The 17,421-nt window shown below is 37.4% G+C and overlaps 1 protein-coding gene across 9 annotated transcripts in view; it reads left to right on the top strand.

The window, feature by feature from the left end:
- Positions 1-7,005, top strand: part of KLHDC3 (kelch domain containing 3) — a 55,154-nt gene extending 48,149 nt beyond the window's left edge. For all 9 annotated transcript variants that reach the window (XM_087931770.1, XM_087931802.1, XM_087931749.1 and 6 more), the window contains 3 exons: positions 262-335; positions 497-575; positions 5,172-7,005. In XM_087931770.1, the coding sequence (XP_087787896.1) occupies positions 262-335; positions 497-575; positions 5,172-5,238 (220 nt within the window). In that variant the 3' untranslated portion in view covers positions 5,239-7,005. The remainder of the gene's footprint in view (positions 1-261; positions 336-496; positions 576-5,171) is intronic.
- Positions 7,006-17,421: the final 10,416 nt, after the last annotated feature.

Genomic DNA, 17,421 nt, shown 5'->3' on the forward strand with positions numbered 1-17,421 from the left:
GCTTTTTTTCTGTTTGGAAATTCTCCAATATCACATTTAATACTGTGGCTTGATTAGTAGGATTTTCCTATTCCACCTTTGTTTTTCTTTGAATTTTTAACAGTTCTGGTAATGATTCCTTAGGAAGTCAGAATCTTATAATTATTTAAAGATTCTGGTTGTCTTAATAAAAGCACTAGCTTAAAATAGATTTTTACTTTTTAGGTCACCATTAACAAAACTTTTTCAGTGATTGACAAGATTCTTTTTTTATTTCTACAGCCCATCTCCAGAAGAAGGCATGGGAGATGAATTTGACCTGATGGATCACTCAGACCTGTACATCTTAGACTTCAGTATGTGAATATTTTTCCTCATTAATTACTTTACCTTGTTCAAACCTCTTATTTTAAAAACATATCTGGGGTAGAGCTGGCTCAGTGAAAAAGCTATCTGTTGTAGTGTTTTAATTTTTCCTTTATTAGATATCATGTACTATGTATCACTCTTTTTTCAGGTCCCAGCTTAAAGACGCTGTGTAAATTGGCAGTGATCCAATATAATCTGGACCAGTCTTGCCTCCCTCATGATATAAGGTAAAATATTTGTCCTTATGAAGATACGTATCTATGATCACAGAGACTTAGCAGTGTAAGTAGCTGCCTTATAATAGTATTGTGTACTCACTGAAAGAAACTCTACAGATGTTCTGACAAATCCAATTTGAGACTTCACATATAAGGCACACACGTTGCAACTTATGCACTCTGCCCGCAGACAATATATGAAAGTGGGGAGTAATTGGCTTTCACTGTAACTTTATGAAAGAAAATTCCATAGCTTATACACTTACCGTTTTTTTCGGAGCCTAAGATGCTCCAAAGTATAAGATGCACCTAGCGTTTGGGGAGGAAAATGAGAAAAAAAAATCTGCCTCTGCCTCCCAGTAATTTGCCTCCTTGCAGCAAACAGCAAACAGCCTGGTCAGCTTCAGCACAACCTGATTAGCACAACCTGATTAGTACAAGCAACTGATTGTCAGTTGGTTCGGCCTCCCCACAATCAGCTGTTTCAGGCTGCAAGAATTGCTGTCACCTATTGCTGACTCTGCACTCCATTTTTGGCCTCTGCATCCCATTTTTGGGTCTCCACATGCCCCATTTTTGGCCCATTCCAGGCGGTGGGGATCAGAATGGGAGGAAAACAGGGTGCACGGAGGCTGAAAATGGGGCGTGCGAAGGCTGAAAATGGGGTGTGCGGAGGCGGCAATAGGTGATAGCAATCCCTGAAACAGCTGATTGTCAGGGGGCCGATCCAACCAACAATCAGCTGCTTGTGCTAATCAGGCTGTGCTGAAACTGACCAGGCTGTTTGCTGTTTGCTGCAAGAAGGCAAATTGCTGGGAGGCAGAGGCTGAAAGGTGAGGGGCGGCGGGTTGGTGGGGCTTCAGCAACATTCACTGTATAAGACGCACAGACGTTTCCACCCACTTTTGGGGGTGGGAAGTGCATCTTATACACCGAAAAATATGGTACTTCCAACAATGGTTTGCATCTTGACACATCTCATCACTTTTTTGCCATTGTGGTTTATAACAGATCTCTGTGGAATGAGCATGGATGTTTTTAGTATTGTCATTTCTCCATTATTCAGTGATTGTTGGGAAATCTTGCCTGTTGCTCTACTGTACTATGCTTGTGCCTAAATCATGGCTCCTTGTCAGTAGCCATGGCTAGGGGAATATTGTGAGCCAATTGCATCTATTCCTGGATTGTGAGAACTTGCTCATGGCATTCACCCTGTAGTCCTAGCTAATGAGGTGCACCATACTCTACAATGGGACTACCCTTAAAGACCATCCAGAAATTATAACTGGTCCAGTTTTGAGTACGCCATGGTTTGCCCATGTAACAGTGGTGTTGTGGGAGCTGTGATGGCTTCCAGTTTTTCCCCAGGTACAATTCAAGGTACTGATTGTCTATATCGACTTCCGGGTTGAGCCTCCTCGCTGACAGACCATAGATCGCAACTTTGTGGCTATGGTCCGTGCTCTTTCGTTGGAGAGCCCCAATCATCACGATTAGGGGCTGAAGCTGCCTTGGAAGGGTGGTGGAGTAAGGGGAAGCTGCAAGCCAGGTTGAGGGGAGCCGCATCTCCCCTCCTGGGCTTGGTCTTTTTCCTCCTGAAGACGGCTGCAGCGGTGGTTTAAAATGGCCACCCGGAAGAGGAGGACTCAGCTGGACTAAGATTTGTGTAGGAGGGAAGAAAGAGGTGGATAACATCTGAACCTGGACAACTGGGCGATACAACTAAACAAAAGTATCCCAGGATTAAAGTAACATGGAATTTTTAAGAAAAGAAAAGTGAGCGGCGAAATTACAAAGGGACAGGAAAAAAAATCAGAAAATATTTTTGACAGCTAAGCAGACCTTTGAACCAGGAAAGGAAGAAGCCAGAACTAAAGTTTTAACTAAATTGGACTAAAATATTTTGGCAATAAACAGGCATAAAACAAAGCTGGACTTAAGATTGTCAAAAAATAATAATAATAAAGTTTACAAATTGAAGACTGGACTGTGCTGGAATATTGAGGTTCGAAAAACCCTAAATAAAAAAATAGGGGGAAAAGGTGAAGACTTTGTATAATGGAGAGTGCCACCTTTTGACAAAAACTTGAGCTCAAACAAAAGGGAAAGCATCCTATTTCTGAATGAACTTGTGTGGATATAACGTTAAAGAAATATTGAAACAAAGTAAGAATCTTAGAAAGTGAAAGCAGAACCAGAATAAAGAAAAAAGCAAGGAAAGACTGACTGTGGGATTGATTGATGTTTTTGGTATAGACCCTGCCTGGGCTGGAATAATTGAGAACTTTAGAAACTGAAAGAAGAAAGAACGAAAGTAAAAGTGTTTTTTGTGGACTGTAACGATCATAAAATACAAGAGTGTGTAATGATGATATCTCTTCGGGAATTAAAAACGGAACTTAAAAATATGAGAGAATTACTACAGGAAAGAGGTGAATCACTTGCTCTGTGTTAGAAAAAATGGAAATGGTGATTGAAGAACAAGAAGAAAGAGCTTCAGAGGAGGAGGAATTGACTCAAGGAGAAGACATTTTAAATAGACAATTAACACAAAGAACGCTACAAAGAAGTGGGGAAAGAAGGAAGGCTAAAAATTGAGATTTAAGAAGGCAATCATAAGGGGGAATACCTGTGAAGTCGGGAAAGGCAGAAAGACCCAGCAGAAAAGGCAAAAGGAAGATATTAAGAAAGAGAGGGATATAAACTGGAATGAGAAGAGATATGGGGAAAAGAGGGGGAGGAGAAGCAATAAGAAACAGGTGCATGAAATAAAGAAATACGGAAATAGTAAAATGTTGAAAAGAAATTCTTTTTTCAGAGATAATGGTTGATGAATTAAAAAGGGGATTCTGCAGGGTGACAAGGGGTAATAAGAATATTTCTGCAATTAAAAATATTTAGAAAATAGGGTAATATAGATACTGATAACTTATTAAAAATTAAGGGGGGGAAATATGCTGCAGAATCCAAATGAAAAGATGTAATGATTATTATTGTAACTTCTTAAAAATAATGGTTTATTGGGAATCAAGATGAGGGAATAAAGGTATATTCTAATCATTGAGGTGTCACACTCAAAGCAGTAAAAGCGGGGAAAGCTATACTTGTTTTTTTTCTTTAGTGTTAAAACTTGTATTAATCTAGAATTTATAAAAAGAATGTGTAATGGAAAGGGAATAAGACAGACTAAAGAACCAATTAAATTAATAAGTTAATAAGGAGAGACATTGGTAACTATTATTATTATTATTAGTAGTAGTAGTAGTAGTAGTAGGCAAACACATATTGTTTATCTTTATTTTTAAAATAAATATTAAAGGATTATATTTGAAATAATTGAAATGAAACAAAAAGATGTTTTGATTGAGATTAATGAAAGAGGCTAGAATTAATGTGTTTGTTTCTCTCCTTACTGAAAATTTGGAATGGAAAAGGTAATAGAATTAAGTATGCATTTATGAATGTATAATTGCTGTCATATTTGTCTGTAAAAATGATTACCCAGAAATATGTTGTCCAGTAAAAAGAGATTTTTGTTTTTATGTGAAAAACTGAATAAAATTTGTTTAAAAAAAAAAGGTACTGATTGTCTATATCATGGGTGTCAAACTCGATTGTGTCACGTGACATATTGTGACATATCATAACTTTTTTACCTTTGTGGAGCTGGGGTGGGCTTGGTCTGCGCGTGATGCATCTGGCCCATGAGCCGCCAGTTGACACCTAATCTATATGCTTCTAAAAATCTGATTCCTGTAATATTCAACTGGGTGAAACAGTGCAAAATGTTTTGAACCAAGGTACCTCACATGGGCTAACCTACAAAATATGCGCAAAATCCAAGACCTATAACTCCTAGGGAATTGAAATTTGGTAAACTTTATAAAACATTTTATGACATAAACATAAAATGTTATAAAACATTTCCTATGCTGATTTTTTGACTGTGCTATACAGTTCAACATGAGCTATTTTCAAGGCAGATACATCTCAGAATGTATCTGATTTTCCAGTGAAGGCAGTATTCTAGAAGCTCTGTTATTGTTGAAGACATTGAAGAATCTGGGTAAGAAATTATCTCTGAAAAGATAATCCAATTGGACATAGGTTGTCTATAATCACCTTTAAAATTCTGAATGACACGGGACCAGGTTAATTGAGGGACTGCTTCTTCCTGAGTGTATCTGCCCATTCCACCAGGTTTGATAGAGTGGCCCACTCAGGTCCCTTCCCTTAAATGTTGCCATCTAGTAAAACCTAGTTAGTGTCTGAGTAATAGCCCTGCCCTTTGGAATACCCTTTCCTCTGAAATCAGGCAGACCTCTACTTTTTTGATCTTCAAAAAAGCCATCAAGTTCTGGCTTTTCCCACCAGCCTTTGGGTTATATGAGATTGGAGCCCAGTAAGTGTCTAGATTTTTCCCCTCAATACAGTATATGCACAGTGTTGTGTTTGAAGGCATCAGGGGTTACTTTTTTATTTGGTTTTTATTGATTTGCTATTGCACATGAGCACCCAGAGAAATTCTGCAGAAAATGGGGTGGGGAGGGCTCTATAAATCTTATATAAATGAAATAAAATAAATCTGATCTGTTGTCTTTTCAGATGGGAGCTTTCAGCAATGACAACTAATAGCAACATCAGCCGTCCAATTCTCTCTTCCCATGGATAATTTGGTGTCATGCTCCTAGCTACCTTCAACTCCCTGCCTTGCAAATGTCATCTTCCGTCTTCCTCCCTGTGCATGAAAGTTCAGCTTATTCAAAAAAGGAGCACTATTTCAACACAAAGATCTCTTTACTGACCAATATTGGGAAGGTTCTCTTTGCCTTTCCCACTGCCACACTAGTTGCAGCTATAACTTTGCCAAAACCTTGATTTAAAGGTAGCATGCACGCAGAATCAGATAATGCATACTACAAAAAAGGACGCCAGATGTGTTTTTGCTCTCATAGCTGAAGGTTACATCTGACAACCATCTACTGGTATAGTAGCTTTTCATTTAATAGAGTCAAAAGAAGTATAAATCTCAGGACTATTACAAGACCAGCATATGTTTCATATGCGCTACAAAATCAAAGGTGAACAAAGCAAGGACTCATCAGAATTCAGCTTCTCTATGTCTCAGCAATTTTGAGTGCCTAGCTCTCAGTATTAATGTAAGAACTGAACTGGTGCCCTATCTTAAACCTTTTTCTTTGCTTCTCTGAGCACAGAAAAAAATTGCCTAGTCTTACACATTTTGGGGGTTAACCAGCTTTTTTCTGCAATGGGCACCTGGACGATCTCCATATGATACTTAAGCACTTGCCACCTTTACAGTGGTACAGATCAGAGTCTTCAGTGGAAGAAGGATGATGGCCAAGCAAAGAGTGGCATCCAACGTTCTATAAGACTGAATCAATTTTTTTTTTCTGCGTGTTATGGGAGTATTCATCACAAGATCTGAAATGCTATCACCCAGTTTATATGTACAGGCAAAAGCTCTGAATTGATAAATACCAGGGTGGGGGAAGACAAACTGTGTCAGTACTTTATATGGCTAGAGGACAAGTGATGGACTAATGTAGAGGGGATGAGGATTTAGGGTCTGCAGTCCACAAATTAAGGCTCTAATTGGAAAAAAAATGTATAAATTAGTGGCTAAAGGAGGTGAGCTGCAGTGTTATCAGTTCAAATCTTGGTGTGGCCATGGACTTGCTAAACACTGCCGGCCAAGCCACACTCGGTTTCAGCCTCACATCAGAAATATAGGAGCAACACTTTCTTGCCATATGGGAATATTGTAACAATTACAATATACAATAAGTGAAATGTTTTGAATATACAAAAGTGCTATATAAATGCTGCATATTTATTAAAATTGGGTTTCTTCATTACTCTTATTAAACAAGGTTTTTAACCAGTTAGGGTAATCCAAGTGCCTTAAAATTGCCTAATTCGATTACTCCATGAGATGATTTAACTTGGTGTCAAAACAGCACAGTATTTATGTTAATCTTTTGGGGAGAAGTTATTTACTAAAGATTAATTTCATCCGTCCCCAAATTAACATTGTGTGTTGTGGCATATGAAAAAGGTGGCCTTATAAACATAGCAGTATAAGAAAAATAAAAGTTGATATAGGCAGTGTAGTAAACTTATATACATGTATGCATAGATTAGATTTTTTACAAATGCATATACATTACATTAAACATGGATATGAAGGCCATATAATAAGAGGCCTTCTGGTGCACATGCAGCTTGTTCCTTGGTTTTTACTTGTATAAAAAGTATACAAGTTTATCACTTGGTAAAAGAATCGGCTGTCATAGAACTAGGCACCTCAGGATAATGTTTATATCTTAAAACATAATGCAATTCATTTGTGCGACCCTGAATTTATGTCAGAACTAGGCAATGTTTATGACACATGATAAAGAAGGACTGATTTAGATATCCTGTCTGCTTTTTTCAGTTTTCTTTTACCATATATCTTTCATTCTTGAATTGACTTTGGTTAAATGAAAGCAGAATGTTTGTAGGCTGATCCCACCCCCACCTGCCCTGAATTAATTAGTTGTCTCACACAATTCTTAAAAAGCATTATCAATTGCTTCTTTCAGATTTATCTAGTAGGAAAAAAGTACGATTTAGTATATAGAGACTCGCAAACCTGGTCTGCAAGGCAATTTCTGAAGATGCTCTTAATAGTCTTTTCTGAACCAAGAAGATGTTTTTTTCCTGTGTTTGCCCAACAGTGGACAGTTGAGTTAGGTTAATAATATTTTTATTATAGGAAACAAACTGGTACCTTTCCCCCCCAGTATTTTTATCTTAAGTTATGCATATACTGTGCTTTCTCAGCCATCAATTGTACAATTTTGTTTTTACTTTCAGTTATCAATTTTAAAAGAAATCTTTTCATTGGAGCATTTCTGAATTGAAATTAGAATATAACAGAGTGAAATGCTTATTTCAGAACCCTGGCTAACTTCAGTAAACAGATTATTTGTCTCTATGCCAACATAGTTACAAGTGTGACTCAAGTAACTGTGCCTCAAATTCAGACTAAAGGACACAGAAGGAATATTATTAGTTTCAGGTGAATTTAATATTGATTACCTGAATTTATGTTAGGAGACAAATTCCTGTTTATTTTTTTCTCCACTTGATACTCTACAGATATATTTGAGATTATAATTCCCAAATTCTGAAATAGCACAATTGAACATGTTTTCTGGGAATCCTTGTAGTATCAATACATCTGGAAAGTATGAGATTAGAGAAGGTTAGTTGCATTATCGAATTACAAATTCCAACTTTGGCTTCAAAAAGAAGGGGGTCTGTGTAGTATATACTTCAACTTCAGCCCACGTAATATTTATGTTGAAAATGAAGTTCTTGCCATTAAAAGAAAAAGCCAAACCCATTTGAAAAGCAATGCAAAATAAAATACAACCAGTGTTTATTGAAAAGTAAGGAAAGTCAATGTGAGAGAATCGTAAGGAAAATTGTCAGTGGGGTTTGGAAAACAGTGCACACACTCATAATGTGTTCTGGAATAAAATGTTCACAACTTTAAACATAGAACAACTTTGGAGACTTATGAAAATAGCTTGGGAGAGACAGTTACCTCTTTTGGCCCTGCTAAAACAAATGTATCATGTATTTATTGGAAAGAAATAAAAACTTACAAAACCTGCTTGCCATAGGTGAAAGTGGGATGAGCATCAGAATGCTTCTTCCATGAGACCAGTGCTTCAAGTTGAGAGCATTTTTCCTGAGTCCTGGCCCCCTGCACATTCTTACAGAAAGAGGCATGCATCATAACCTGCCTCAGCAGAACACTGATATATCAATAGTGAAACAAAACCCATTTGCCAACTTAGTTGCTTTTGTAATTGGGCAGACATTTTGTTTCTTCCCCCCTTTTTTGCAAAAAAAAATAATACATTTTTTAAATAGATGAATACTGGAGAAGTCTAAACCCTGCATCCTTCTTGAGAAAATTTAAGAAGAGGAAGCTACTCAACATGCTCCTAATAAGCAGGAAGGTTGTGCACATTTTAGCAGCCTTTCCAATCCATGCAATTTTAAAGATCACATTCCTAAAATTGAAATTTTCAATATATACTACTCACAGTTCTCTGATTAAAATATCCCAACCTGAAACACATTTCTTCCAGGTAGATAATTGAATCAGGATGGAGGAGGCTTCACTAGAATATTGTCTGATCAAGATACAGAGCCCATAGCATTGAGAATTGCTGGTGAAAACTGGCATCCAATCCATGTTTCAGTGTCAAAGCTTGAGTATAGAATTTATGGAAAGATTATGAGAAAGAGCTGAACTTTTATTCCTATAGAAATAGCACTTAGAATAGTCCATTGAGAGAATAAATGCTCTATCGGGGGGTCCAGCCCAGTGTTCTGACACAAATAGCAAACTTATCCAGGCATGGAACCTCACGGGAACCTAAACACCTTCATACATAAGGAGATAGAAACAGGCACAGGAAATCCCAGAGTTGTTCATTTGATTTATATTCCATGTTCTGCCGGAGGGTGCCTACAGCAGGTCAGGTTTTAAGTCATAATAGACATCTTTACAGAAGGAAGCCTAAAAGGAGAGGAAATCTCATAATCTTTGAGGAATAAACAGAATGAGCAGTGGATACTTGTTGAGAGAAGAACAAATGACCGGGGGGTGAGGCTAATGCAATGGGAGGATCAAATAAAAAGACTTTAAACACATTGCAGATTTAAAAAAAAAAATTTACAATGTATTATTCTAAAAGAAAAATTATTTTGTCTGAGCTTACTACAAGTACCACCTGGGCGACCCAAAATTCTGACACAAAAAGTGGCGGGGGGAAGCTTGCACTTTCACCTTGCTATCTCATTCTTTATTTCTAACACCTCCATTACTTTCTTTTCCCCTTAGATCACATTCTAACTAAACAAAGCATCACTGAGTTTTTGAAAATTAAAACCTTAGGGAAAAGTCTGTTGGAGGGTATGAATATTAGCCATATCAGTATCTACAGTAGTAATTATTTTTAAGTGGCATTCCATTAAGATAATTCTTTAAAGCATAGGATGAAAATGACATTAAACCTGGGCCTACATTGTATGAGGGAAATCCTGAACCATAGATAATTTTCTGCCCTCAGAAGATTGGATAGATAGACTTTTTCCCTCCTCGACCTCTGGAACATTTGTCGATTTTTCTCACTGTGAAGAATCCACCTAAATGTTCACTCAAAAGTTATTAATTAAACCCACTAGATTTGGGCTTGCCCTCTGAGATAGCTTAGGCTAAGTTACTCCAGCCTCTCTTCAAAAGACTTGTTTTCAATATTCTCTGCTCATATCTTAATTCATTTCAAATTCTCTATAAGGAATGGTCAGATTTCACTGTTGTGAAATCTTTTTTACTAGAGTCCTAAAACCAATTTGTTCTCGTAGTTCTTGCATCAGGCTAGAAACCAGGGGATTATGAACATTAGTCCTGCTTTAGGCATAAAAACCATGCCTAAAAAACAGAGGTTGCTGTGGGAAATTGGGAAAAAGGAATGTTAGATATGTTTACCACCTTGAGTTATTTATAAAATGAAGGTGGGATTAAAATGAAATCTAAAAAAATTATTAGATGGAGATGTATCTTTTGAATGCTAAGCCCAGATACTTTGAGCATCAGAACCTAATTGCCTATTAGTTCTTTCACACATACATGTTCTCACAACCTTATTATCAGCAGTAATAAGACAAGAAAAAGTGACTATTGCCATTGCAAACAACTGAGAGTCATAAATTCTGGCCTGTCTACTTCAAATCACCCAGAAACCTACCAAAAAGTCCCGTTCCATCTTCTACCAATCCTTGTTTTATATACTCCATATTTCTAAATTGTACATGTAACTAGATGCAGCATTCTGAATGAAGAACAAAGTGCTATGCTGACATTGCAGGATTTGGAAACTTCCGTTCTGTTAATCAGATTTGATTAAATTTTGCTCCAGCAGTGTTTTTCTTCTCATTCAAGATATAATTCAGAGTTTATTAACAGTATTTATTGTATAATATATAGATAGAATATGGCACTTTTCATGCTAAATTGTTGCCCATATGTTGCATCTCTTTTTGGAGATACCTTGTTATAGTTATTTATTACATTTGTATTCTGCCATAATCTCACAATTCTCAGTGGCTTTTTTTGTGTCGAGGTGAGATGCCAAACTATTATGTATCTTGTGTCCAGTATATATGCCTACAAACATAGATAGATAGATAGATAGATAGATAGATAGATAGATAGATAGATAGATAGATAGATAGATAGATAGATAGATAGATAAAGCACCACGCAGTATTTAGGTAACTACAACTGATGAAGGGATTCCGAAAATCATTATTGTAGGGTATTATATATTTAACAAATGACAACATTAACAAATGACAAACACTTGCTTGGGATTTAAAAAAGATGGCGAGGCCTTGGCAGATTAAATGAATTCAGCAGCCCGAGGATAGCTCCAGCAGTGCATAAATAGCAGAGAGGCTCAGGTAATTATCCTGTCTTTATTCTTATCTGCAAATTTGGAGGATAAGCAGCTGGTGAAGCTTTTTCTATGCTGATTTTTCATAATAGAGTCTAAGAAACATCTTTCAACTCAACATAATAACCATTTTATGTAATCATGCAGTGTTGATTTTTTTTTAAATACTGTGAAATAAAGTCTGGTTGCTAATAGCTCCAGAAGAAAACATGACAAATGCAGCAACCGTCTGAGACCTGTTAAGACTATGCTGCAATTTAGTGTAACATTATTGTTTTGGGCAATTGTTATTTAAGTTTCTTCCTTGGCAGCTATGTTATCAGTCATGCTATTTGATATTGTTCCTTTTTTCCTAAACAGCATCACCAAGCAGGTAACCTGTTATCAAGTAATAGTTTGTCTCTCATATCTTCCAGATGAGCTAACCATCTTCACACCAGCAATTATGCTACCATTTTGTTGATTAATTTATTTCACTGTCTTTTCTTTTTTTATTTTTTTCTACAATGACAGCATGTTCACAGGGAAAATTATTAAGCTGCAAATTACGTAATATTCATATACACACACTGACAGACATCATCCTACTATTCTCTATCCAGGTGTCTTCTAAATGAATTAAAAGACAGGTTATCATGTAGATGATTCTCCTCTAGCAGAACATCCAAGCCCAACACAACTGACAAATTGGAAATTCTAGAAAACTCAGAACCAATATATCTGAAAAGTGCCTAGACTGGGCAAGCTGCCCTCACCAAATGAAAAACAAATGTGTACAGAAAAAGGTTGGTCACAATTTATTTCCTACTGTTCGTCTTGTCTGCATTTAAATTGCCTGAGTCTGCACCTTTTGAAGAAGTACATCTTTATCTATGCTACTAGCGCTGCAGATAAAGGCCTTGATTCAGAGATGTATTTGCTGTAGTTTTATGTTGTTTTTGGAGATATCCCTACCCTAGGGTGTTTAATTTACTATTATCTAGTTTGCAAAGCCATTCACTACATTAAAAACAGCATGGTTCATTAAAACCCATAAACTTAATGGATTCAAAGATAGATCAACAGCAGGGGGAAGACTTTCTACTGAATCAAGCTCAGTTCCTAGTAACTTCATGAAGATGCCCTTGCTGTTTTCTATGAAACATGCAGAAATGGTTCTCCAGTGCTGGTTTCCAGGATGCTTTTCAGCTTCCCAGGCTAACCTTCAGCTTTGGAAGTCTCCCATCTAAGTATCCATCAGGCCTGATATGAGCAAGGTAAAAATAGTTTATTTGTTTCCTCCTTGTTCTGTAGAAAGAGAGAAATGTTGGGTGCAAAACAAGATGTGAGGAGGAATCTCCTTCCAAAATATTGGGGTGACTCCTCAGAAATTAACCACATATCCACCAAAAGAGAAATTCTTTGTAAAAATGTGCCAATATCTCAGCATAAAACACGTTACTCCTTTGAGGGACTGTACTCCCAAAAATATTTGAAAATTTAGGCCTTTCCCATTTAAAATGAGGTCTTACACTGTGCATAAAAACATACAGATATCCAGTAAAAATTTTGGCAGAATCTCCACCAACTAATCAGCAGCTTTTGTACATACTACGCTTTCAAACAGTCTTCAGTGGCATTCCCCATGGCCTCAAGGGTCTTCTGAGAAATTTACCCATGTTTATTTTCACTCCAAACAATAGAATCCCAGGAATCACACTGCAGTCTGTAGGTTTCTGTGAAATTCAGAGTCACAAACAGTTTCCAGAAAGCAGAAGTACTTAGGGGTTTTTTTTTAAGCACAACATTCAAAATATATCTGGAATTTATATCTCAGTTTTAGATGGGTAAGAGGCAAAGGTTTTGCTATTTTGAAAGAAAACAAAGAATCTTAGGGAATCACAACTTCGCTAGTTTAAGATGCTGTATACTCTCTTATGGAACTGCAATTCCCAGATATGCCTTGATAATGATATTTTATGATGAAATCCATTTAATGCGGGATATCTTGTATAAGTGTCCCTTAAAAATGGGGTAAATTTTAAAAAAAATTCTGGAAGTTGAGGTCCCATGAAGATAAAGTGGTGGAAATACATTCCAAATATAGAAATAGTGAAGCATAAAGTATGTAGAAATTGAATATTTTCCCTGATTTGTCTCTTTCAAGAAGCAAGCTATCTGAAAAGTAAAGATAGCTCTTATCAGAGGTGTGAACTTTTGAAATTATTTAAGCTCCTAGGCTGCAGGTTACTTATTTCTGCTTAGGTGCCAGAGACTTTCCTGAGGGGAGTTGAATAATACAGGTTCAAACGTTGCACTTTTATTCAAAATACTTCAAAGTAGTAAAGAAAAGAGTAAACTTCCCTGATAATCTAAAGAGAATTTGTCAGCCAGAGCAGGGGAATTGGGAGATGAGAGGTGCAAATATTATAGATAAGGTACCATTGATAATGACTGCCATATATGTTGAAATTTAACTTCAGCAATATTGCTATCTAAATAAAAAAAGGAAGGAAATGTAGATTCTGACACAAGCTGTAGGAAATAACACAGAATCAGTCAATAAAGTTCTCTTCTTGCTTATATGTTGGATAGAGCTTTCCTTTGTAAAAAAAAAAATGCCAGTATACTAATCTTAACCTAGATTGCTGAACTTGGTTTTCAACAGCTGGAATATTTTTTAAATCACAAGTTTAATTGGATTTGCACTTTATTCCTGATTTATATAGAATATTATGTCAGATGTGGATAATGATGATAGTTGGATTTGCAAATGCTAACATAAAACATAAATCTTACAAGCCACATTACAAAATGATATAATAGGTGAACTCAGATTATGCAGTGGACCTATTTGCCTCTTCTGTGATGACTGCTTTTCGTTGGCTGTCAGATGGCAAGATCTCAGCAGGAGGAAATAAATTTTAAAATTCCATCATCGGATTCTCATTTTTATTGAGTCAATTAATCAACTATCTATTGTTCTCTTGTTCTTTCCGACTGTCTCAGCTGTAGAAGAAACTTTGGTTGAATGTATATTAGGAACAGTAAAAAAAAAACCCTCAGCGTATAAATCAATCAATTTATTATATATTCTGTATAGAACCTAAATTCAAGATTCAGAACACAAAATATCAGTAACAAACAGTAGAAAAAAATCAGCTGAATAATTTAGAGTTTGCAGATATGGGCTTTTTATGTGGAATTTGACACTTCATTGACCAGAATATTGTTAAAACATGATCCTAAAGTATGTGTATGTATTTGAATGTTGTCCATCAAAATCGTGTAGGGTCAAAAGCAAAGTGACACAGCCTACAGAATTTATTGGCACCTAAACTTTAATACCAAGTGTCACTGTAAGAAGTTGGATATTATTCTGCTATATAATCAGATGATCAGGTTGTTAATACTATGTCCAACTGATGACACAGACTTATCACAAATGAAAAAGGAAATTGCACACTGTCAGTTTGTGCACTTTTCCTCACGGGTATTATTAACCTTTTGTTATGATCATTCTGAACCGCTGCCTGCATATGGAAATGAATGGGCAAGTGCTGTTGGTTACAGGGCTTCATCAATTCCAAAGCCACCTTTTGAATAAAGCAGTATTGAATAGTATCCAAGAGCCTCTGTAAAGCAGCAGATTCAAATCTTTTCATATAAACATTCCAGATTTAGCATAAATTCTAGTGCTACAATCCTCTCTCAGGGACCAATGGACTTGGATGAATTCCAGAAGAATCTGGGGTTTCCTACTGTTTTGTTTGGCCATTCAAAGTCTTGGTGGCCACTTGGAATGAACTGAGTCTTTGGATTGGATCATGCCCATAAATCTTTCTCTTCTCAGAGAACCCTGCACTGTTATGGTTTAAGGAAGAGCTAAGAGAGAAGAGCTAAGAGAAATGAGAGAAGAGACATCTAGAATGTCACTGGCACTTGATGAGTGATGAACTTGGCAGAATGTGAATTAAAGCTGCTATTAAAATCTACCTGGTGGCACTGAGGGGACGAAGCATCATTACTCCTCCACTCTGATCATAAATAGCTGCTCGGTGGCCATGTTTTGGTGACAGGAATCTCTCTGGATAAGGATGCATTGGAGAACCTTTTGCAGGGCTGTGTGGAAGAATTTTCCCATCCATCAAATAAAATCACATTTATTTGACACTGGCTTTGTTGCAGGTGTGGTGAAGATGCCTAGGGAAGAGTTTAGTTCTGTTATCTAGGAATGGTTTGGACCTCTAGGATCAGAGAAATTGGTCAGTCCTTAAGACTGTGAGCCAGGCCACCTGGTCTTTAGATCCCTGCCCCCTCCTGTCTGGAGAAAGTGGCATAGGGTGTGTGTCATGTGAGTGGTTTATAGTAATGGATAGTGCTTCATTGAGTGAGGGGATTGTTCTTTCACTTCTTGTGACTCACTCCCTCTTTAAGAAGCCATTGCTAGATCCCATTAAAATGGACAATTTTTGTCCAGTATCTAATCTCCCCTTTTGAGGAAAGATGTTTGACAAAATTACTGCACAGCAGCTTGAGAGGGCCTTGGATTATCAGGATCCTTTTTCATTCAGGATTTGAGTAGCATGGTGCTGTGCTAGTTTGCTTCCTTTTTTCAGGCCAACTTCAGGTGGTGGTGATTGGTGAGGAAAGATCTGTGGTTCAGCCTCTGCTATTTGAGATGTAGGGTTTGATATTCCTCTGTCTATTTAACATCAAATGAGGCTGCTAATTGAGCTCATCCATTGCCATGGGATGAAGTATCATCAGTGTGCTGATAATACCCAATTGCACCTCTGTCAGCCATTACAATATCTCTGCCATAGTGAATTAAGTAATGTTATGAATACCTTATCTCATGTCTGGTGGCTGTGAAGGTCTGGATGGGGAACAGCAGGCTCCAACTGAACCCTCCCAAGACTGAGTGGCTCTGGGTTTTGGAGCCTTCTGGATCTAGTACTATGTTACCTTTGATGCTGGATAGGAAGGCACTGGCCCAGACAAACCCTGTTTGCAATCTGGGGATCTTCCTGGACTTAGGACTTCTGCTAAAAGAGCAAGTGGCCATTGAGGTTAGGAGGGCCTTTGCACAGCTTCATATGCATCAGTTGGGCCCTTTCCTAGATTGAGAATTCTGCTCACTGTTACTCATGCTCTAGTCACCTCTCATTTAGATTTCTGTAATTTGCTCTACACAGGGTTGCCTTGGAAGAGTATCCAGAAGCTTCAAGTGATTCAAAATGAAGCCGTGCAGGCAGTCATATTTGCCTCCTGAGATGTTAACACATCTGGTTCACAAGCTTCATTGGTTGCTAGTCTGCTTCTGAGTCCAGTTCAAGGTGCTGGTTTTGATTTTTAAAGCCCATCATGGTGTGGGACCAGGTTATGTGAGGGACCACCTCTCCCCAAATACATCTGTCTGACCTATCAGGGTTGGCAAAGGAAACATGCTGCAGGTCTCTTCTGTAAGGGAATTACATGTGGGTGAGTCTCAGAAGGTGGAGCTTCTTGCCATGGTACCCATCTTATGGAATCTTTTCACCCTGAAACTGAAATTAGCTCCATCCCTCTCAACTTTCCACAATCCCCTCAAGATCTGGCTATTGTTATCAAATCTACAGGTCCTAGGGGACTGGGAAGATTTCTGATGCTTCTCTTGCTGTGATTAATACCATCCTCTTCTGTTTTGTGTATCTTTTTAATAATTATTTTTAATTGTGACTGTTTTTATGTATTTTTAATTAAGTACTATATGCTGCCATGTGTTACTTTCATGTGAGTATACAGTACACATATAAATAAATGAATTAGCCATGTTTCTGTTATCTTCAGGTCCATTGGTCAGAGGTCTGTAACTCAGGGTGGAAGGGGAAAAAATGGTCACCAAGTAAGGGCTTTTTCAATGGCAGATGAGCTACTGACAGGTAGTCCTGATGCAGATTGATCTAACCGTTCAATGACCATCGTTTGCAATTCATTTTGAGTCACTCACATCTGCTCAGAATGACACATTACATTCCTTTCACATCCTGTCCAACTTATGGAGGCACCACTGATTAGAGTTTATAAAATCAGTGGCAATTGCTATCATCACAGGAAGTAGACAAGAGGGGACTAGTTAAAATCTAACAGGGTCTAACTGGATGGGTCGAGGAAGTAGTCATTGCACTTTTCAGTAAGAGAGATAGACTACCAGCTTGAAGGAGGCAGACTCTGTCCTTGAACTCTGGAGCTTCGAATAATTATTACTCAGTTGCAAATCTTCCTTTCTTAGGCAAAATGCTTTCAACAGTATTGACCATTTAATTGCAAGCATGCTTGAAATAAGCCAA

The sequence above is a fragment of the Pseudonaja textilis genome, chromosome 1, assembly GCF_049901715.1.
Source record: "Pseudonaja textilis isolate UNSWEBS1 chromosome 1, rPseTex1.2, whole genome shotgun sequence".
Lineage (NCBI taxonomy): Eukaryota > Metazoa > Chordata > Lepidosauria > Squamata > Elapidae > Pseudonaja > Pseudonaja textilis.